The sequence below is a fragment of the Cervus canadensis genome, chromosome 6 (assembly GCF_019320065.1).
Source record: "Cervus canadensis isolate Bull #8, Minnesota chromosome 6, ASM1932006v1, whole genome shotgun sequence".
NCBI classification, from domain to species: Eukaryota; Metazoa; Chordata; class Mammalia; order Artiodactyla; family Cervidae; genus Cervus; species Cervus canadensis.
In genome coordinates, this window is record NC_057391.1 from 43,930,107 (window position 1) to 43,954,139 (window position 24,033).

Below are 24,033 nucleotides of genomic sequence, written 5' to 3' on the forward strand. Positions count from 1 at the left end.
GAGGAGCCTGGTGGGCTACAGTCCATGGGATCACAAAGAGTCGGACATGACTGAAAGACCAACATTTCACTTACTGTATTTTCAAATATGAAATGAGGGAGCGTGCGTGTGTGCGTGCATGTGTGTGGGATGTATTCTTCCCCAGTAAATCAACAGCACGCACGGTGTCAGGAGGAAGCCAGAAAGAGCAGGCAGCCTGCCATCACCACTGCCTGCCAGCCCACGGGGGAGCAGTTCCAGCTCGGTTGTTTTTTCTGATTACTAGACCCAAGTATGGAAGGTTCCTAAGCGTACATGTGAAATCTGTTGGCCTTCTCCGAGAAAATGGGTCAGATGGTCAAATCTGATTGGAAAATTTTCTCCTAATTAAGCAAGCACTGGCCAAGCCAAGTCCTACCCACTGCCTCCTGAAATATTCCCACCTTAAAAGGGCAGCCTGCAAACCCTCTGCCAGCCTCGTATGTATCATCTTTGCTGAGTGCAATAGTAACACTGATTACTAAGACAGCAGACTAGTCAGAGTTCCTCTCACACTGTCAGATCCATGGGAGGCTGAAATCTGCAGCCAACAGACTCTCTTCTCATGAGCTCTACTTTTGCTCTGGCTGAGTCAGTTGTCTTCTCCCGTTTGTATTGATCTGCATTTATTCTTCAATCTCACTGCTGGCTGTGTATCACATAATTATGCAATAAACCAAAGTAGCCCCTAAACTGGTGCTAAAATAGTCCCTAGAACAGTACAAAAGAGAGCTCACTGAATGCTTCCTAACAGTAAATATTTACAAAAAGTTATTAGATATAAACAAGACATGTGAACTACTAAACAGAAAAAAAAATTAAAATTTAAAAATAGTCTGTCCTCAGATTGCTTCATGGTTGTCTTTATAACTCTCTTATAGATGATGTGGTATATCCAACAAAGATAATGGAGAACCCTATCCAGGTGACCCACACCAGGAAAAAAAGTTGGTCCTGTATCAAAAGACTGGGAAACAAATGCCTACGTTAAAAGTTAAAATACAGGGCTTCAGAGAGGTAGAAGCTTAGATTCTGTACTTTAAATGACTTTGGGGGATGATCTAAGAAAGAGTAAACCATGTTCATAGGGGGTTTTCCACTACCAACAGCTGCCATTTATTGAAAAGCAAATACTGTTTCAGGGGTTTTACATGCATAAATAGATTAATTAAACTCTAACAAAAGTTCTTAGAAGAAAATATTTCAACATTACAGTTTTTTTATACATGGAACAGCAGGCTCAGTGATTCTAAGGAAATTGCCCACAATCATAGACAACAACTTAAGCCTCATCTGTGGGCTCCAGAGACCATGCTCTTAGCCACTTAGCACTCTGGTCTCCCCACGTTACCCTTTGGTCAAAAGACATACCATATGATAGGTATTTGAGAACCTTGGGACAAAGAAACAGAAACACCCAATCAGATAATGGCAACAGTGACCATAGTGGTGGCAGTCAATTTTTCAGAAATGCCAAGAGGCAATGAATAAGGGAAGGGGAATGTAATAAACACATCTGGGGGAGAGGGGTCTGGATTCAAATCCCAGACACTCACTTAAAACTTCATTTTCTTATATCAAATGTAAGCTGCTTCTATAAGTAATTCCAAAAGAGGCATTCTAAAGATGTTCTCTGGTCTCAAAAAAAGTGCACAAGTACATGGGAGGCAGCCATGGTTTGGGAAATGTTAACCGCTTCTCACCTGTCCCAGAACTCTCATCTAGAAATTGCACCACCACAGGCAACTCCCATCTCTCTTAGCTGGTCTTACACCTGGGAAGCATTTAAGATTCCCACCTAGGAATGGTGCTGCTCATATGAAAACAATGGCTGGCTTCTCATTCCTGGGGAAGGAGGGCAACAATATGTACATAAAGCAGTGAAGAGGGCTTCACGGGTGGCTCATTGGATAAGAATCTGCCTGCTAATGCAGGGGACACAGGTTCAATCCCTAGTCTAGGAAGATCCCACATGCCTCAGAGCAAACTAAGCCCACAAGCCAAAACTACCCGTGAGCCCTGGAGCCCATGCTCCGCAACAAGAGAAGCTACTCCAACAAGAAGACCGCACCCTGCAACGAAGAGTAGCCCCTGCTCTCTATAACCAGAGAAAGCCCATGTGCAGCAGTGAAGACAAAGCGCAGCCAGAGTTTAAAAAAAAAAAAGGCAGTGACAAGTCTACCAGCACACAGTGGAGCTCTGAAGAGGAGAGGAGACATGGTTCAGAGGTGAGCAGAGACAGTGTCACTCAAGGAGACTAGAACACCCAGGTTCCCTGAATCCAACCTTTATGCTGAATCACCAAATGACTAATATTTCAAATTTGGTATCACATAAAGTTTCAAAGTGTGGTCTGAGGACCAGCAGCATCAGTACCACCTGAAAACATGTAACACGTGCCAGTTTTTAGGCTTTGCTCCAAACCCACTGAGTAAGAGGCTCTGAGGTTAAGACCCAACAGTGTGTTTTAACAAGCCCTCGGGATGAGCCTGCCATACACTAAAGGCAGAGGACCCACTGGTCTAGTGGGCTGAAAGCTTAAATGATGGAGTTGGATACACTGAATTTAAATCTTGGGTGTAAATCCAGACTCAAAGATGAAAATGCGACTTACGAATATTGGTCAAGTCCTGGTTAATTTGAAGTGATAAAGTAGGTGGAAGAAAACACTGGTTGATTTGGAAAATAGTTACAGTGGCAAAAAAGTAGAGAGTGAAGATCACACGGAGAAGGTACAGGCAAGGCTCTGAGGACCTGTCTCAGTTACACGGCAGTTCTGTGCTCCTGAACCAAACCCAGTGCCCTTCAGTGTAAAGATGGGAAATCCCACAGAGGCTCAAAGATAGTCTAGGGTTAGATACATGCAGAGGTTCTTGGTTTGAAAGTTATGGAGTCTGAAAGTCGTTAGGGAGGGAGACAGCAACCTTAGGAGGCTGAAGCTAGGAGGAAACAGTGAAGGCCGCATTGAGTGTTCATCACCACCCTAGGCTGATGGCAGCTCCTGGCTGTCAGGAGCATGGAACCAAAAACCCTCTTGCACTGTTGGTGGGAATGGAAAGTGATTACAGCCACTATGTAAGATAGTATGGAGATTCCTACAAAAAACTAGAAATAAAACTACCATATAACTGAACAATAGCACTACTGGGCATATACCCCGGGAAAACCATAATTGAAAAAGACACATGTATCTCAGTGTTCACTGCAGCACGATTTACAATAGCCAGGATATGGAAGCAACCTAAATTTCCATCGAAAGATGAATGGATAAAGAAGCTGTGGTGCATTTTCACAATGGAACATTACTCAGCCACAAAAAGGACCACATTTGAGTCCGTGCTAATGAGGTGGATGAACCTAGAACCTGTTAAACAGAGTGAAGTAAGTCAGAAAGAGAAAAACAAATACTGTATACTAATGCATATATATGGAATCTAGAAAGATGGTACTGATGAACCTATTTGCAGGGCAGCAGTGGAGACACAGACATAGAGAACAGGCTTATGGACACGGCGTGGGGAAGGAGAGGGAGGGACAAATGGACAGAGTAGCATGGAAGCATATACACTACCACATGTAAAATAGATAGCCAGTGGGAATTTGCTGAATGACTCAGGAAACTCAAACTGGAGCTCGGTGACAACCTAGAGGGGTGGGATGGGAGGGAGGTTCAAGGGGGAGGGGCATATCCATATCTATGGTTGGTTTATGCTGATGAATGGCAGGAACCAACACAATATTGGAAAGCACGTATCCTTCAATTAAAAATAAAAATAATAAATAAATAAAATGGCATTATCGCCAAAAAACTAAAAAAGCCAACTAGAGAAACCAGTGCATGGGCAGTGGAGAGGAAGAGGAGACAGACAGAGCTGTAGAGAAACAAAGCTGAAACTCTTGCTTTACTGTGGGTTTGAAAACAGAATCCACAGCCAAATTATTCTGACAAAAGCACACACAGAAGACCAACTACAAAGGAGGAATATGTGTTTGAACAAATGCCAAGAGGAAAAACTGACTCAAGACTTCGTACTGTGTCAAAACCTTTGTTTGTTGACAGTAGAATTATCTTGAGTTTGTGGGGGAAAATTTCCAGGTCCACTCTAAAGCCTTCCTCAGAGACTCATACCCCGGTTGCAGTGTTTTCTCAGTGAAACACTCCTAAGGAACATGCTAACAGGACGAGGGTGAAACCAAGAATGAGGGAGGTTCCCCCTGCCTGCCTGCACCCAACCACTGGACCATTTCTCCCTGAGACATCCAGAGTCATGGAACCTTTGTGCCTGACATCCAAGGTCTCCTAATTTTTTCTTTACTACATGGTATATATCCAACCTGAGTGATTACAAGCTTCTATCACCTCACACACAGACTACAGCAACTATCCTTTTTAAAGACATTAACTGTGAAAACATGAAATATAAAGTATACACCTCAACTTATATACCAATCATCAAGGATAAATACATGTTACCATAATGTCATATTTGCTTTATGATTGCTACTTCTCTGGTTTTTTTTTTTTTTTGGATGGAAGTATTTTGTATTCATATTAATAAAAGAGACCACGCTTTCAGAAAAAATAAAATCATATGTAGTATACAGAGTATTGCAATCATAAGTAATCCAAACATATAACCATCTCCATTACACAGTTAAGCATCCAGGTCTAATATACTACAAACCATTTGATTTAAAAAGGCTTGTAACCAAAATTTTAACAAAGAAACACCAGTGAAAATAGGTTTAAAATATATATCCTTGTAAAATAACATATGTTTTCCACATTAAAACCTTGTTTCAGAAGTTCCCCGCTTCAAGTTGTTACTCAAAAACTCATCATGTTCATACTTATCTGTTTTTAAAGAACAAATGACAGATTTAGCTGAAGTCCCACAACATCCTTCTTTCTCACCCCATAGGTAGTCATTTTCCTGAGGGTAATTTCCATGCATGGTTTATGATGTTCCTACCTCTCCTTGTGTCTATAAACAATACATTCTGTTTCTCTTTGTATTTTTAAATTCAACAGATTCATCTTCTACTATATCATTTCCTCTGTGCTCTAGTGTCTTCATACATTAAAATTTGTGTCCATCTGAGAGACATGAAAAAGCCATATCCTTATTGATTTTGCATTCTAGATTGCTCATGAGGCTGAATATCTTTCCCTATCTTTACAAGTAAGTTGAATTTCCTCTTCTCTCAAGTGCCTGTGCATTATCTTGATCTTTTTCCCTAGTGAGGGTGCTCAGTCACTCTGTCTTATTTCACTCTTGTGACTCCCTGGACTGTAGCCAATCAGGTTCCTCTGTCCATAGGGTTTCCCAGGCCAGAATATCAGACTGGGTTGCCATTTCCTTCTCTAAGGGATTTTCCTGACCCAGAGATCGAACACACGTCTCTGGCCCTGGCAGGATTCTTCACCACTGAGTCATCTGGGAAGCCCCATTTGGAAATATCTTTTGCTACTATTTTAACTTTCATTAAGGCAAGTTCGTCAACCTTCAGAACTCCTACATCACTCTATGTTAATAATAGAGTATTTAAATTACTATAGCTTTCTAAGAAATTGGGATTAATTATGAATCTTCCACATATTTTCACACATACAAACATACCTATATATTTATTTTTCAGTCCTGCAGATGAATACCATGGTTGTCTGGATCTAGGTGATGATAAGCTGCTTTAATAGACTGATCTTTCTTTCAGAGGCTACTTTCTCTTAACAGTTCTGATAAATTTCTTCATAGATTGAGTGAATTATCTATGTAGATAAACCTATCACTTGCAACTGACAGTTTCATTTTTCTAATCCTGAAGTTGTTTCTTTTTCTTTTCCTTATTTCATAACTTTTTTGTTACTTACTATCTCCCTCTCCACTAGAATATAAGTTCCATCAGGGCAGGAATGTTCAACTGTTTTACACTCCTGTATCCTCAGTGTCTAGGGCTTACCAGGTAGAAGACATGAATAAATTATTTATTGAACAATGAATTTTGCATTCCTGGAGAAACCAGTTATAACTTGCAGTTATAGGTAAACACAAGTCATGCTGGACTTTACTAATTTTTTATGAATCTTAGGTAGGACCCATATTGAGTTTAAAATTTTATTGGTTGGTATGCAATTCAATTTTGCTATCTTGATTCTGCTAGCTTCAAGGTAAGGTGAGGAAATTTTTTTTTCTTCTTTCTGTTCCCTGAAACAAACTGAACCTACTTTTTGTTTTGTTGTTTTTTGATTCACTTATTTTATATTATGAAGACTATTTCTTTCAAGATCACAGATCCATCCAGATTTTCGAATTATCCATTTTTGTCTATATCTTCAACTTTTGGCTTCAAATTTTCATTTCATTTTCTTATAATTTTAAAAATCCTTATCTGAAGTTCTGCCCCTATAATTCATTACTAATGTTTATTTTTGCCTCTCTCTTCTTTTGTTTTACTTGACCAAATCTACCAGAGATTTGCACATTAATTTTTTCAAAGAGGCAGCTTCAGGTTCTGTTGATTCTCTCTGAAGTTTCTATTTCATTATTTTCTCTTGATTAAAACATTTTCTTTACATTATTTTGATCTTGTTCTACTTATCACTTCCTGAGGAAGGTACGTTAAATTATTCCACTAAGTTTGTGTCTCTGAAATCCCCTGTTTCTCTTGCACCCATTTTCCCAACAATAGAGCAGATGGGGGACACTAAATAATCCTTAAATCCCTGAGAACTCTGAGAATCGTTTAGTCTCTGATTTTCATTTTTCTCAATAAGCACCTTCACTAAGGTGCTAGTACAGAAATCATTAAAGGGTTTTAATAAAGGTTAAAAAAAAAAAAACCTCATTAAAAGGTCCATAGTAACTACTGTATGATCCAGCAATCTCACTCATTGGTCTATATCCAAAGAAATTGAAATCAGGGTCTGCAACCCATGTTCATTGCAGTATTATTCGGAATAGCCAAGATAGGGAGACAACTTAAATGTCCCTTGATAGATGAATGGGTAAAGAACATGTGTGGTAGATATTTACAATGAAATATTTTCCACCATAAGAGAAAAGGAAACCCTGCCATTTGTGACAACACAGGTGAACCCAGAGAGCAATATGCTGAGTGATATAAGCCAGACAGAGAATGACCAAAACTATATGGTATCACTTACATACAGGGTTCCTTCTTAAGCCATTCTCACAGAAACAGAAAATAGAAATGGTGGTTGCAAGGGCTGGGGGAGAGAGGTAAACAGGGTAATACAGGTCAAAGTGTATGAAATTTACAGTAAGAATCTAGCACACAGCATTACAACTATAGTTAATAACATGGTACAGTGTACTTAAAAGTCGCTGAGTCAATAAGCATTCTCAACACACACACACAGACACACACAATGTGAGGTGATGGATGTGTTAGTTATTTCGAACTTGGTAATCGTTCTATACGTATATGGACATCATATCATCAAGTTGCATACTTTAAAATATACATAGTTGTCAATTATTCCCAATTATTCCTCAATAAAGTTTTTTTTTTTTTAAAAAAGGTCCATAGTATGCTGACTTTGGGCACAAGTGCTACACAAATTTTCAAAAAATTAAAATAAAATTAATTTTATAGTTAAAAATTTTTTAAAAAGGAATTAAAGTCATTAAACATACTTCCATGTACCTTACCCAAAAGCTATGTGACTAAAATCTCTGCCTGGCTTTATCTTCAACCAGGCTCTGTGACAAGGCCAATCTTCTATTTTTTTTTAATTGTGAATTGTTCAAAGCCAGCAGTACATATGAAAGCAAGATGGTGAAAAACAATGACTAGCAGACATGGTTTAGTCACAGTCACCAGGGACAGCCCAGGGAACCTAACCCTGAAAGGTCTCAGACTATCCAACATACAGTCAGGGAACTGTGACCTCGCTGTTTGATTTAAAAGGAGATGAACATTCCCAGGCAAGTTTTTACCTGTAATGTATGTGCAATAATATACACAATTAAACATCTACATTAAACAAAAATGCCTCATTACCTAGACCAAATTTGGCCTAATTAAAGAGCAAATCAAATTCATAAGAAAAATAATTTCTATGAGGCACAATAAGCTTGTTTTAATCTGGAACCTGAGTAAGGATACACATACCACTAGAGGCCTGAGCTCTATACCATAATCTCAGAAACAAGTAAGTTGAACACAATTGCTTAACCTTGGTGACCTCACATTATTAAGAGAAGGTACATCTTTAATAGAGTGTAGGTATGCAGCATTCGATAGCCCGTAAGTCCCAGGAGACAGTGTATGAGCAATACCAGTGCTCTGATACTGCATGTAATCCACACACAAGCAGTTGGTGGTGTGATGATACTCACTGGGATGTAACAGGCACAACTAAGCAACAGAGCAAAGAGACCAAAGAATCCTGTGATCACATTTTAAAGTACTTTCCTAATCTTGCTGCATACTGGGAGGCCAGGGAAGCAGGCAACTTTGCCCTCCAAGTAGACATCTGTTTGTAAAAAATGTAAATCCCAATGTGAGGAGTCAGAAGCTACCTGCAGAAAAAGTCTATGTAACCGTGAACAAGCTACTTCTCCTCTCTGCTGCTGCTTCTGCATCCATAGCATAAAATATATTGCTTGTTCAATTGACAAGGAGGCCCTGAGAATTATCTGTCTAAAAGCTCCAAAGAAAAGGCGTAAATAAAATGACCAGGGTAGCATCATTTCAGGCACCCAGTGAAAGGCTAAATTTGGATCACCTTCTGATCAGGGCCACACAGGCTCACAGGTATGAAAGCTTAAAAACTAAACATGTAAAACTTTTTGGTTCATAAATCTCTTTATTTTCTCCCATGCTTCGTCAGTCACTCAAACAAACAAAATACATTTCCTCCCTCCAGGGCTTAATTAGTTCTTTGTGTTCTCAGTTTCCATGGCCATAATCCATAGGTTTATGATACCAAACGTATCTGAGGGACCGAAGGTGAGAGTAACTAAAAGCTCACGTGCACATGGGTTTCTGGAAGGCATCTGGGGTATAAGAACAGAGAAAGGCAAGTTTCCAAGGCTCCTGCAGGAGGGAAGTCAGACCAACTGGACACAAGTGGCCCTGAGGAACTTGGCCAAATGACTCATTTGGAGGATGCAGAACAAAGTCAATGACAGGACCTGCTTAGAGCTAGTCTCAGACTCAAGGTCACTATACAGAATACTGTAAGACAAAGCATCACTTTGGAAGGGCTCCCTGGGATTCATCAATCCAAGGAGAGAGTTTTCTTTTTTTTTTTTTAAATAACAACTCAGTTTAGACCCAACAGCACATGGCCCAGGCATTCTCCGCCACCAGGAGAGAGAAGTCTGATTTCCTTTTTACCTCAGAGCACTTGCTGGTCCCAATTACTTTCCACCAAAGCAAAAGTGAGGTCAAGGGCCAAATAAGCAGTTGTTATTGTCTCCTTTCAATACACTCAGATACAACATGATGAATGACCTATTTAATGCACATCACATTGGTGTATCCTATAGAAAAGATGACGCCTACCCACCCCAGTCAGCATTCCTGTCAGATCCCCATTTGCAAAGCCTCTACAAGCTGCACTCTAGGTGACAGCATGATTTTGACCAGGTTAAGACTTCCTGTAGTGATATTTTTGGCTCAGCCAAATACTGCCTCGGATCTAAGAGGAAGTGGAAGAGAGAAAGAAAAAGTGGGGGAAACCAGATAAATGAAAGAAATATTATCAGAGAAAGAAAGAGACAAAATCCCTGGAGAAGCCCAGGCCAAAGCAGAGGGAAGATGACCTCTGACAAACAGCTGCCTACACACGGTGAGGCTTGTCTGCTGGACATCTCTAGGAAACCCAGTCCTAAAGCCCATGTTCAGTGGGGCCGTGATGAATCTGGAGGGTTAGCTTCCTCTTGAACCCATAAATATTGAGCCAGAAAAATCACCCCCATCATTTCATAAAAGCAAACCAAAGGCCAGATGGGTGGGAAGAGTAGAGCCAGTATTTAAAAATATATACGTCACACTTTTTCAGAGCAGTGACAATTTCACTAAATTATACTAAATGATGTGAAACTCTCTCTTTTATACTCTGTTTTTCTAATACTGGAGTCTCTAAAAGAAATGTAACATGACAAAATTCTGCCCCATATGAAGAAGTAATGTTCTAAAGAGCAGAGATTTCAGAAGATGGGAAAAGCGAGTATCTCAATTCCAGAGATATCCTGGATCAGGGGTCCCCAAACTCTGGTACTGGTCCATGGCCTGTTAGGAAGTGGGCTGCATAGCAGGAGGTGGACGCTGAGTGGGCAAAGCTTCATCTGTATTTATAGCTGCTCCCTATGGCCGCCATTACCTTCTGAGCTCCGTCTCCTGTCAGATCAGCAATGGCTGATTCTTATATTAAATTCTCATATATCACAATGTAATATAATAGAAATAAAATACACAGTAAATATAAAGTGTTTGAATCATCCTGAAGCCATCCCCCACCACCCTGTTCCTGGGAAAATTATCTTCCATGAAACTGGCCCCAGGTGCCAAAAGGCTGGGGACCACTGCCTTAGACAACAGCTTGCAGGGGTACCACAGACCCTGTGGTCCAGAGGAAAACATACCCTGCCCAAAACTGGAACAAGCCATCTTCATAGTCATCCCAACACTGAATTTCTAGGCCCCTTGCTTTCTCCAAGGCCCACAAATGTCATCATATATTGAATCAAGTAAAAGCTAACAGTATCACAACTGACCAAAACTAAGGTGTGTATGTTGCATAATAAGCTCAAAAATAAATAGTGAAAACAAGAGAAAAAAGAAAACCAAACGGTCATTTACTCTAAGAATCCAGGCTTGTGTTTATGCTCCACATGAGGTCCGAATTGAATCTGGGCTTGAAATCCACCAAACTCACATGCTTTCTCGAAGGAGACAGGGTGGGAGCCGTTCAGGATATCATCCCGAGCCTGCAACACAAGAGGAAGCAAAAAGCATCAGGAGCTTGGGGGGACCAACACAATTTCTCCAGTGCCATGTTCCTGGCACCCAAGCCTACCCTCTCTGTGGAATGACGGGAAGGGGGCCAGCCAAGCCAGAGTGAGGCATTCATTCAGGATGCTGTGAGCGACTGCAGCTCTGCAGAATTAACACAAAAGGAAAACAAGTCCGTGCCCAAATGGCCTATGGATGGAAGGCATCAGCAATGTCCAGTATATTAAAACTAAAGCTTGAGTGTAATCTAGGGAGGTAGAAGTGATTGTGAAAAATAAAGGGGCAAAGGGAAATCCTTGTATAATGACCAGATTCACAGGGGACAGAAATGCAATATATTTTTATGACCCTAAGTGATAAAGTTAACAGAAAAATTACCTAGAAGTAAAATCAACCCAACCCTCACCCCAAGATAAACAGAACAGACAAGAACTTAGTAGTGCAGACGTCTGGGTGAAATGATAAGCAAATACACAGTCCTGGAATCAGGAAGGCACTGCACTTGAAGTCTTTCTCCTGTTTTCTGAACCCTCACTTGTGTTGCTATTTATTCCTTTTCTTTCTACCTTTCCTTTCTCTAGTTAAATGACCCCCAGAGCACTCTCAGATGTACACTCTGACCTATGGCCCTGAGCCTTAAACCAACAAGCATGTTGTTATTGTCTGGATATCTCTCTCCCTTATGGCCTACCAGCCTCATTTCTCCAAGCCCTTCCTCCATCCACTAACTTGGGGGCTAGCAAAATTTTCCTGTAAAATGTCAGAGAGTGAACAAATTACATCTTCTGGGCCATGGGTCAAGATATGGTTCCAATAAAACTTTAATATTTATAAATACAGGTGACACCGTGGCTGCATTTTGCTGACCCTCCCCCTCCCACATTATTTCTATACATTGATAAGTAAAAGGAGAGGAAAGGGAAGGAATACAGGGAAGAATGAAAGAAGTAGGAGAGGAAGGAAGATGTTTTCCTTGAGCCAAAAGAAGTCTTCAGGACTGTCTAGTGAAAACCCACATCTAAGTGTACTGGGTAACTGCAACTCAGATAAATTGAATGACTCGTCTGAGTTTAAACAATTGGTTAATAGTAAAAATATAAAATGTTATTGAGAGAATATCTTTCAGTTAATGAGAAATACTGATTTTCTGACCAATATCCATCCTTGTTTTCTAGATGTGAGCTAAGAAAGCGATACTACATATGAATGGTGAGCCAGGTATGTCCTGCAAAGCCAGGAGACAGACAGAGACAGCAGTGGCTACCAGGACCCCCGCTGGGAGGCCAACCAAGGCCCCTCTCAGGATGGCTGGCAGCTCACAGTGGACATCAACCTGCACCACCACTCCACATGATTGAAAAGAGCATGTCGCAGACACGGCGAGAACCAGAGCCCAGTTCCTGCCCTCCACCAGCCCCAGCCGGAGCTCTGAAAGGCTCCCTAACCTCAGGGTCTGAGCATTCGATACTGTACCTGAACATACAGCAAGTTCAGCTGCACGGGGTCTCTCGAGTCCACATTCTGATCAGAGTAAAAGAACTTCCGTCTAAGCAGCAGTGTTTCATTTTCATCTACTCCTTGTTCTCTGAATGTTCGGCTGTGATCCAGCCAATTTACTGCAATGCAAGATAACATATGAAAGAACTGTGTCTACTTTTCCTCTTAGTTCAAGAGGATTAAGCAAAACAGCAGCATGAGGCAGATGTGGATTTTTAAAATGCTCATATTCAGTTATAGTTGCTTCTTAGATTAAATCTGAACTCTTTAACTTGGCAAAGTAATTGGACGCATACTACATGACATATGAAAAAGCAAATGACAGAGAAGTTCACAGCTATTCCTAAATTAGTAAAACCCCACAATGAATTTATAATATGCCCATTCCTTGGGTGGAGGAAGAAACAAGGAAAACAGCGCTTTAAGCCAAGACAATCAAGTCTGCATTTTCTTTTAAGTCAAGACCGGTCTTTACTCTGATCAGGTGAAATAATTTATAAACTCTGAGCATGAGTTACTACCCTTGACCTTAAGCAGAAAAGAGGAGGAACGTGGAAGTAATTGGGACCAGGAGAGACAGGACACTGAGGGGTAGGGGAAGGTAGAACCCTCCACATGGCCCACCAGTAATCTCACTCGTTTAGAAAATACTGGCCTGATACCTAGATGCATGGGGATGATCATTCCTCTATTCTTCCCACAGCTCTCATTCCTACACTCCTCCCCAGGCTTAACACACACACACATACTGAGAGCAAGTATTTATTAACAAGCCTTGACTTTAGCACAGGGAGTGTATCGAATGGACCTCCTCTCCCACACGAGCTGCGAGAGCATCATGCACAGTATAATCCTCAGTATTTCTCTACCAAGGTCTCACTTGGAAAGAAGCATGCAACTGGAAATCGAATGAGGCAAAAAGAAAAAAAAGAGAGAGAGATTGGAGAAAGGGTCAGAGGAAATGAAAGCCCCACTGAAGACCAACGAATGGAAGGACATGGATGACATCTTCCCAATGCAACAGCAAGAGAAAGAACAATGAAAGAAAGTAAGAAGTTGGGAAGGTCTGAGTGAAATGTGCATTAAGTAAGATACTTCTGGGAAGGTGGGGGCTGGGGGTTGTCAGCCAGTGCACAAAAAACAGGCTTTGGGGACACAGAGTGTATACATACTTGTTTTTCTGCCTATTAACTCTGTAGCTATAGAAAAGGATTTTCCTGTGGTGGAATTATATTGCTATTTTGTAACCCCTAAGGAAATAATGGATTGAGGCAATAGTCATCCAAGGCTGTTAACGTCACAAAAAGGAGACAATCAAATTCAGCTTCTCAATGGACGTACCACATAGGAGGCGCTATTCTTAAACACAGATACACATATCTGATCAAGCCTCCAGAACTCAGGAATTAAAAGGGACATATGAACATGTTAGATGACACTGCAGGCATCTAACAAAATCCAGAATATAGAAAATTTTATACAAGTAACAATCCAGGTTTTTCCCCTCAATAATTACAAGGCAAAAAATAAAAAAGAGAGATGGAGAGAAAGCCTTGGGACTAAAAGAGTTAAGCAGCCTATCATCCAAGCTTATTTGGACCCTAGTTCAAATTGCTAACAAAAAAGTTTTTTTTAGAAGGCAATGGAGAAAATGTGAACATGATGCATATATTTGACATTAAGAGATTACCTTTTAGATGTGAAATGCTATTATCAATTTTTCCCCCTTAAGGGTCTTTTTCTTTTAGTGACATAGACCCAAATGTTCATAGATGAAATAAAACAAAGGAACAAAGACCCCTGTTCTGGATCATACAAATTATGGGAGAGGAGAGAGGCCGGGCAGCCCATGTGCCCACATCACACTTCCTCCCTGGACACTCACAGTCGTCATCCGTGTGAAGCTTGGCCTTCAGCTTCTCCATCTTCCTCTCGTCTCGTAACAGCGTCCTATCTTTTTTTAGTGTACCCGTCCCTTCTTCTTTCTTTTCTTCAATTGTTTCTTGGATTAAAGAGTATTCTTCATAGTTTGTAATTCCTAAAATTATCAATGAGTTTATCAATTAGATTAGTGACTACATTGCCATCAGTCCCTTTCGTCCTGGGGCCTGTAATACTCCAAGGAGTCCCTGGGAACGAAGGACAGAAAGAAGCCTTGCCAAGGTGGAAGGTCAGGGTCACTCCAGGGAGCATACATCAAGTAACTGGCCACAAAGGAGGGTCCTCCACTAGTTAAGTCACAGTCAAATGTCGTGTTAAAGTCTCCTGAGTAATTTTTGTGTAATAAGAATAAGAGAAAAAACAGAGGAAGGTAAGACAATGTCAAACAAGCAGGGTCTGAAGGACCTGGGCTTCATTTTCATGACGAGAAAAATAAGATAGGAAAGGCCACTTTCTTCAAATATTCAAGAGGGTTCATATATTGCAACATCTGTAAGATGTTACCAAAAAACCAAACAAACATTTTGGCCAACCCAACAGAAAGGAGACAGACTTGTTCTTTGAGGAGACGAATAGAAGCAAGGTGGGGGGCAATGTCTAATATGATTGTATAGGCTGTCCCCATGAGTCTTCAGGAGGTAATGGAGGTCAGTGATGCTTAGACAGAATCTTCCAGTCATGGGTGGGAGCCTGAACCATAAGATTTCAAAAAACATTATTTTCAATTTGAGAATTCATTTTATTTTGAAAGGGAAATAAAAGCTCTCACTTCTGACTCAGAGAGACGCTTAAGTGTTTGCAATACCAGTTAGCTGGTTTGCGTATCAGGAAAATGAACACACTCTCTTGGGATTGCGCCAAAGTCAATGTGTTACGATATGTTCAAAATTGCTGAGACACCCAAAGTGGGTGAAAAAAGGAGAGGCATGTTATTAAAAACAAAGCAACATCCAGAAGCTTAGCATGTGAATGCTCACCTATCCTGCTGCAGATAGTAACCAGGAGTTCCCCGACCGTCTTGGAGTCATCCACCATCACTGTTTTCACGGATCCATCGAGCATCCGGATTTTCTGAGGTCTCTGTTTCTTTTTATATTCCAAAACATCCTAGAGCAAAATCATACAAACATTTCATGTTGCATGGGAAATTAGATAATAAACTTGGACACTTCTCTTTAATAAAAGAATTTTCTCTAGCTCCCTCTGATTCTTTTCTTCTAATTTTTCACAATATTTTTGCCACTAACACAGAATCTCCAGTGCTAAACTGCTTACATGAAGATTTTTAAAAATCTGATAGTAAACCTGCACCCCCAGAAGTACTACTTATAGCTCACAGTTACTGAAAACTAACCTCTATAAAGTCAAAGTAGCATATGTCCTTCTGAAAGGCTGAGAATGATCTGCTGTAATGAAAATTAGCAAAGGAAAATGCCTGCTTGTTTTTTGAAAAGATTGTGCTTCTCCAATGGTCTCTTACATAGTAATAAGCGATTATATATATGTGTGTGTGTGTGTGTATACATATGTCATAAAGGACATAAATAATGCCCCCATAATTCTTCATGTAATGGTATATCACCGTAAAAGTGGTTTTCACAATAATGGCAAGATCAAAAAGGTAATAAGTTTGAGAGTTATGTCTAAATAAGAGATTTCTCTTTTACTACACTTCTTAAAAATAGAACTGTGGAAGGAAAATTAACTGGCACCTCATACTTCACTCTCATTTATGGAATATTGACTAATCTGTCTATTCTGTACATCAAAATCCAGTATATCTCAGAAGTTAAGTTGAACAGAATATAACACATGTTTTTTAAAATTGAAGCATGGTTGATTTACACATTATGTGTGTTTCAGGTACACAGCAGAGTGATTCAGTTACAAACGTACATTTTTTCAGAGCATCTTCCATTATACGTTATTACATGATACTGAATATGGTTTCCTGTTACTCATTACTTTTTACTCATTATTTCTTCCTACTTCCACAACACAACCATTTTTGTTGTTAATATTACTGATAGTGATTAAATACATCTAATATGAACTTTTTATAAAAGCAAGCCACTGGTTATGATTTAACCTTTGACAACCTTTAGGATCGATAGATAGATTGATAGTTTGATAGACAGAGCAAACAACTACTTTGTTCCCTCTGGATCCTTCCTTTCTATCACCAGTCACCAGGGCACTTCCTACATACTTAGAGGAAGATGCTCTATTTCATAACTACCGAGGTCCAACAATGGCACGTAGAAATAGCTTAAAATCATGGTCTCATGCTGCTTTAATTACTCTGTGAAGTTTCAAGAATTTGGACTGTTGACATTTCCTATCTAACCTGGACAAACTTTACAAAGTACACTACGTCAAAACTATTAAACGAGGCTCTGAAATCAAAATAGATTTTTGAATCTCTGCTTTTCTTTGAAGCATAACCATGTTGGCTTCTATGGAAGGCCTAGAGACAAAGTGTTGAAAAATCAAAGAAAGATCAACAGCATACCCCATTTCGCAACATGTAGTAATCCAGTGTTCTGCCCGCTTCCAGCCAAATTCCTTTCCGAGGGTCTTCATCCGAGAGAAATAGCCCATAGTCAGAAGCTGGAGGAAAAACAGAAGGAAAAATAAAAGGTAAAGTGATGATAAACCCATCACGGACTTCCAGGCCCTTGAATCTGCTGACTTGGCAGGATGGGAGGTGGGGGGTGGGGGAGGCGGTCTCCTTCACCAGAGAAATACTTCATTCTCAAAACATGAGCAGCCACTGGGACTAAAACAGATTGAGAAGAATAAGAGCTGAGCTGCAAAACCAACACCCACAGATGAGGTTCAGGTTTCTTAAAACCAGCGGGCAGTAGGTGTGTCTAAAGTTTAGGGAAACACCAGAAACAAAGCAGTCTAAATTTCTTGTTAACTGAACTGGGCTTTTGTTTCCTACCACGTGCTTTAAAAGTCAGGCCAAGAACTCATGAGAGACTATGGAAATAATCACTCGAGTCCAAGGCCACTTAGGTAAAGAGGGGCTGATGGAGACTTTATACTTGGCATAATCCTTCCATCAACCCCACATGGCATTACAAAATAAAAAGAAGTTTTTCCCATGAGGTGAAGTCTCTGCTCCCCATACCATCAAATTATGAGTAAAGTTGGAGAGTTAAACCCTGTGTCCTTCACAGAAATCCCTTAATCTAACCCAGGAGGTACAAGATGGTGGAGGCAGTACAAGATGGAAAGCGATTATCATTTTCTGTCTCAAGATTTGTCTCTTCCTAAATGTGATTCAAGGAAACCTCAGAGACCCAGATGAGGGCGAGAGCTCCTGTTGTTTCTTAGAAAAACAACTTCAAGATCTATAAAGGTTTGTATCTTCACCAGAGCTTTATAGCAATCCAACTCAAACAAAGTTTAAAAAAGTCTGAGAATAAACAGTAACAGAAAAGTAAAAACATCAGATATGATTGGATAACCAGAACTTGGGAACCTGGGCAAATTTTATTTTATTTTTTTGGGTAGTCTAGAAATAACAGTGTTTTGAATAATACAGCCATTGCTTTTGGACCAAAAGATTCATGGCTTTGTGAGTAACAGACTTTTCAAGAAGACCCATGCCTAACAATAACTGTCTTTGAATGTTGGATTTTTATGAATCCAATTTTTAAGGAAAGTTTTAATCCATTTTCACACTAAAGGCTTATGAATTCAGGAGTAACCTCAATTTCTTATGCATCAGTCAAACACTAAATAAAGGAAGGAAATGTAGAGAGAAGACAAAGGGAAATGGAAAATAAACTTGTATGACTGACTTGTTTAAACTCAGATTAACTGTGGTCAGTGGTTTAACCAAACATTAAACAAAACATGTATCACGATTTTTTTTAAGGTTTGAGATACAGGTTAGAAGCCCCTGCAAAGTACTTGAAATATGATGCTTGCCCCGGGTCCTGATGGCAGTTTCAGTCTTCTTCAGGCTGCTGGCAGTAGAAACGGTGTGAAACAGGGCTCGGGATACACAAAAGCAATAACTGTCAGAGCAACGTCATCTGTGCTCTGTAGGCCTTTATACCAAAGAGTGATTTGTAAACTGCGGAACACGTTGCTGAAGTATGAAAGGGACATGATGATGGTGCTGGTTCACTGGCAGAACTACAATGATGTCATTACAAGTTTTACATACAAGGCGAGTAAGGTCTAGGATAAGAATTTCATTTGAAACATATACACTAGTTGACCTGTGCACATAAGCAGAGCCTCTGTTTCCTTAGCTACCAAGGGTAAAACATACAAACACACTTCAAGCAGCCAGAAAATAACCAATGACCTACCTTGGCCAGTTTGCGCCTCGGGTACCCTTTCTCGAATGACTCGACACGCATCGTACACAGCCGTTGATGGCTCAAACTGCATGGTCTTCACCACATTGCAGTGGCGGACACAAATCTTTAAGGACAGAGCCACCATTTTCCCAGGAGATTTGTGGACTCTCACTTAGAGTGTCTGGAAAACACAAAGGGACAAACTGTGATATTCATGATAACTGGAAAAAAAAAGGTTAGACTCTGAATCAGCTTTAAAAATCGAAAAAGAATAAAATGGCAATTACAGAGAAGGCTTTGGACAAAACTACAAATTAAAAAATAACTTGAAAAATTTAGAATAAGACAGCAACACACAGTCTTGGAGTTACCACAGCGGGGCAAGGAGATCCTCCTAGAAGGAGGAACTACAGGCGTTCTCCAAGACTCCTTCTCAGGCTGCTCCCTACTTTGGGTTTTTCCAAGTGTTAGTCAGTTGTGTCCAACTCTTTGCAATCCATGGACTATATATAGCCCGCCAGGCTCCTCTGTTCATGGGATTCTCCAGGCAAGAATACTACAGTGGGTTGCCATGTCCTCCTCCAGGGGATTTTCCCGACCCAGGGATCGAACCTGCATCTCCTGCATTATAGGCAGATTCTCTACCATCTGAGGGACTGGGGAAGCCATTGGGTTTTCCCAAGGTGGGGAGGAATTTCCCAGGTGAATGTCCTCCAGGTGAGAGGCAGAGCACCCACTGCTGTCTCCTGTAGATACCTGTCAGTATCCTCAATCACAGGGCTCCCTCCCCAGCAGCTCCTGGGCAGAGAAGAAGCATCTGCCCTCTGGGGGTGCTTCTCACAGCCAAACTGCACCACGTCTGTACCAGAAGACTTGACTTGTAGGCCCAGACCCATCCCCAGGAGACGGCAACTGGCCACTCTGCTTCCATTTCCCCACAACAAGAGAGCTACGCTGTCTGCCCTGCATAATTCATAGAAGAACTGAATCCTGAGCGGACATCAATGCCAGGCCAATGCACAGCCATCACTAATGAGGCCAGAGTGAGATATTTTAAACACTCAGTGTATCAGGCAGCTTCACACTCTTCAGGGGTCTCAATGTAGAGAAAGAGATGATTTAGTTCTTCTTTCATTCAGACAAAAGCCTGGGATGTTTTGCTTCTTACCCAGTTCAATGGCTTTAAAAATAGATAGGTGCTTAGGCTAGGTTTGAATTATTTCACAAAAGCCTTCTTTTGCCATTTTAAATCCAACCATAAATGCACTTTCCAAGTTGATGGCTTCGAGGTTATTTCAATTACCTGTTCCATTCCTTGGCCAAACTTACCCCCAACACCCAGACCAGCCCAGTCTCTATCAATGCAGGCCTTGGGTGCAAAAGGGAGGCACTTCTCTGCACCTGAGGAGCCAACACAGACTTACCCAGCTAACTATCATTCTGGCAACCAAAATAAGGGACTTCACAGTGAGTAGCTATTAGAATCCTAGAATGGCATGGATAACAAACCTTCAGGAGTGGCAAGCTCACACTCCTTTCTTGTCTTTCATTAGAGAATCTACAGGAAATAAGCACCACCGTTCCCTCTGTGAATGCAAGCCCTAAGAAGCAACAAGGTGGCCAAACGCAGAGAGGACAACAGGCTGACCAGGCCCAGGCCTGGGGTGGGAGCCTCAATCTGCTTCTCAGCAAGCCTCACTGACCACTAGCTTCCTAATATCAAGCAACTCTGGTCACTTGGCTATGGAGAACACTCTTAAACGGAAGCTCTGGTATGCATGGGCAGGGTGTACACACACTCTCATGCAGAAGCCATTTGATCTGTCCAACTGTAAAGTCATCCTGACCTCTGCTTACCTTCTGCATGAATTCTGTCCATGAAAACGTGAAAATATTTCTTACTTGAGAAATATCAAGATATACTTGGTAACAACAACAGTATTCACTGACAATCTGCTCTAAATGGAATTAATTGACTCTAGTCTGGTCATTGGCTAGATTGAGTTATTCAGAATATCTGATGGCTTTCCATCTACAATACTGAGATCTTGCAAAGCCATATATGCAGGCATCCTTTGGAGATGTTGCAGATTTGGTTCCAGACCACCACGATAAAGTGGGATACTGAAATGGAGTGAATCACATGGATTTTTCTGGTTTCCTTATGCATATAAAAGTCATGTTTACACAATAATGTGGTCTATTAAGTGTACAATACCATTACGTCTGGAAAGGAAATACATATACTCCATCAGAAAATATTTTATCGCTAAAAAACACTAAGCATTCTCTGACCTGTTAGCAAGTTGTAATTGTTTTGCTGGTGGAAGGTCATGCTGATGAACGCTGACTGATGAGGGTAGTAGTGTTGAAGATTAGTTTGGCTGTGGCCACAGCTTAAAACGACAGTGATTTTTGCTGTATTGACTGACCCTTCCTTTCACAAAGGATTTTTCTATAGCACTTCTAATTCCCTTTGAGAACTTTTCCTCTGCATTTACAACCTGACTGCTTGGCACAAAAGGCCTAGCTTTCGGCCTGTTTTGGCCTTTGTCACTAATGAAATCATTTCTAGCTTTGGACTTAAAGTGAGAGACATGAGACTCTTTCATTTATTTGACCACTTAGAGGCCACTGTAGGGTTATTTACTGGCCTAATTTCAATATTGCTGTGTCTTGGGGAATAGAAGAGGCCAGAGGAGAGGAAGAGAGATGAGAGAACGGCTGGTCAGTAGAGTAGTCAGAACACAATTTATCAATTAAGTTCCCTGTCTCATGTATGGGTGCAGTTCAAAGTTTCCCCAAACAATTATAATAGTCACATCACAAATATAATAATGAAAAAATTTGAAATACTATTAGGATTACCAAAATGGAAAACAGAGATATGAAGTGAGCAAATACTGTTGGAAAAATGGTGACACTGATAGACTTGTTTGACTCAGTGTTGCCACAAACCTTTGATTTGTAAAAAAAAAAAATGTGGTATCTGCAAAGCACAGTAAAACAAGGTGCTATAAAACACAGTATGCCTATAAAAGGCTCTACTCAACTCTTTTTATATATATATTTAATAAATCAACTCTCCAATTTGAGGAAATCAAAATGCATGGTATCACTTATACATGGAATTAAAAAAAAATACAAATGAATGTATATGCAAAACAAAATCAGACTCATAGATAAAGAAAACTTGTGATTACCAAAGGGGAAAAGAAAAGAAGATGGACAAATTAAGGGTGTGAGACTAACAAATACAAACTACTACATATAAAATAGATAAGCAAGAAAGATACACTGTATAGCACAGGGAATTCCAGCCATTATCCCATAACCTATGACGGAGTATCATCCACAAAAATACTGAACCACTATGCTGTCCAGCTGAAACTAACATCATACTGTACCTCAACTATACTTCAATAAAAATAAACTCTAGAGATAAATTGACAAATCTGCTGAGATGTAGACCACTCCATGGGTTAGTTTTTCCCACAACTATGGGGATTCCTGACCCTGTGAGAACCATAAGCATGAAAATGAAAGTGGTTCAGTTGTTTCTGACTCTTTGTGACCCCATGGATGGTAGCCTGCTAGGCTCCTCTGTCCATGAAATTCCCCAGGTAAGAACACCGGAGTGGGTAGCCACTCCCTTCTCCAGGGGATCTTCCCAACTCAGGGACTGAAACTGGGTCTCCCACATTGCAGGCAGATTCTTCACTGTTGAGCCACCAGGAAAGCCCCATGAGCATGGCTGGTGGTAACAGTCAGTGGGAAAGACTGTGGAACTCAATGATATCATGGATGCTGTTTATACAATACACCAGAGAGAGTGGGATGGTTAATATTCTTCATTCCCTGGGAATAGGAAGCAGTACAATATAAGTGTCTCTGCATGAAGCATCTCTTCCCAGGCTAATCACTGGATTTTCTGAAGAGTAAATTAATGGTCTCTGCAGCCAAGCAGAGAAAGACTTGATCACAGAAAGACAGAGCAATGACATGGGGTGAGAGCAGAATTCAGCAGCAGAACAGACCACATAGGAGCTCAGCAGGAAGAAGACACTGGGGCAGCGAGGAGAAAGGGGCAAATGGAGGTCTGGGGGCTCTAGGACAGATGGTGCAGAATCAACGAGCAACATGGGAGAGAAGCCCAGAACACTGGGAAGCAGAGGGAAGAAGAAAAAATTGACGGTGAAGGAACGTCTCTATCCAAAACAACTGGGGAAATGAAGACGCCATTGACTGAGGAGGAGAAAGCTGCTGGAAGGCACAGGTTTGGGGTGAAAAGTCACTAATAAGTTTCTTCGGGATGTATTCAGTGAGATGTGGAGCGGAGTCCAATACAAAACTGGAGGTATGGGACTTCTCTGGTGGTCCAGTGGCTAAGACTCCACACTCTCCAAGGAGGGTACCCAGGTTCCATCCCAGGTCAGGGAAACTAGATCCCCCCTGCCACAGCCAAGAGTTCAAATGCCACAACTAAAGATCCCACATGCTGCAATAAAGATCGAAGATCCCGCATGCTGCAACTAAGCGCTGGCACAGGCAGGTAGCTAGACAGAGAAATATATACACACACACATACATTTAAAATATTTTTTAAAAAAACTGGAGTTATAAGTCATCATAGTCAAATCCTGGGGGTTAGAAAGATCATCTAGGGAGTGAGCAAGAGAGGAAACAGACCTGAGGTCTGGACCACAGAAGGCCTAGCGGTGTGGGGGGGAGGAGTACGGAGGAGGAGGACAGGCAGAGGAAGCTGTGTCACACAGGAGGGAGCGATCCCCTGGGTTAAATGCTAGTCTCGGTTCAGGAAGAGGGGCACTGAGCTAGGACAGCTGAATTGGACAGCTTGGAGGTCTCTAGCAGCGGAGGTAAGAGGAGAAAAGAGGAGCGGGAAAGGCCAGAGCAGCAGCTTTACGAGACAGATGAGGAGAAGGGCTGGCACATAGAGTACAGAGACCTGCTGGAAGGCGTGGAGGGACAGGCAGTAGCTCTCATTTATGCTCTGAAGGCTTTTCATCCAGAAGCAATTCATCACATGCTTGCTGCAAACTTTACAGAGTATCTGTATAGCCCTGGCTGCCCCCTTATTACAGCCCAAGGGGCAGTCCCGGGATAGCTAAGTGCCCTTCCTGGAGACAGGTGCCTCACCACACACACTGCAGCATGCATGTGTGAGAGGAGAGGGTAGGATTAGGTAAGTCTTGGTTCAAGCAAAGGTTGCTGGGCGGGACCAAGTGGTCCAGGGTCAGTCCCAGCCTGT

General features: G+C 41.1%; 1 protein-coding gene across 8 annotated transcripts in view; it reads right to left on the reverse strand.

The window, feature by feature from the left end:
• The window catches only part of TLN2 (talin 2), a 492,565-nt gene that overhangs the window by 182,435 nt on the left and 286,097 nt on the right, over positions 1 to 24,033 (reverse strand). For all 8 annotated transcript variants that reach the window (XM_043471776.1, XM_043471778.1, XM_043471781.1 and 5 more), the window contains 6 exons: positions 18,774 to 18,945; positions 16,955 to 17,052; positions 15,420 to 15,549; positions 14,387 to 14,539; positions 12,478 to 12,620; positions 10,852 to 10,979 (listed from right to left, as the gene is read on the reverse strand). In XM_043471776.1, the coding sequence (XP_043327711.1) occupies positions 10,852 to 10,979; positions 12,478 to 12,620; positions 14,387 to 14,539; positions 15,420 to 15,549; positions 16,955 to 17,052; positions 18,774 to 18,909 (788 nt within the window). In that variant the 5' untranslated portion in view covers positions 18,910 to 18,945. The remainder of the gene's footprint in view (positions 1 to 10,851; positions 10,980 to 12,477; positions 12,621 to 14,386; positions 14,540 to 15,419; positions 15,550 to 16,954; positions 17,053 to 18,773; positions 18,946 to 24,033) is intronic.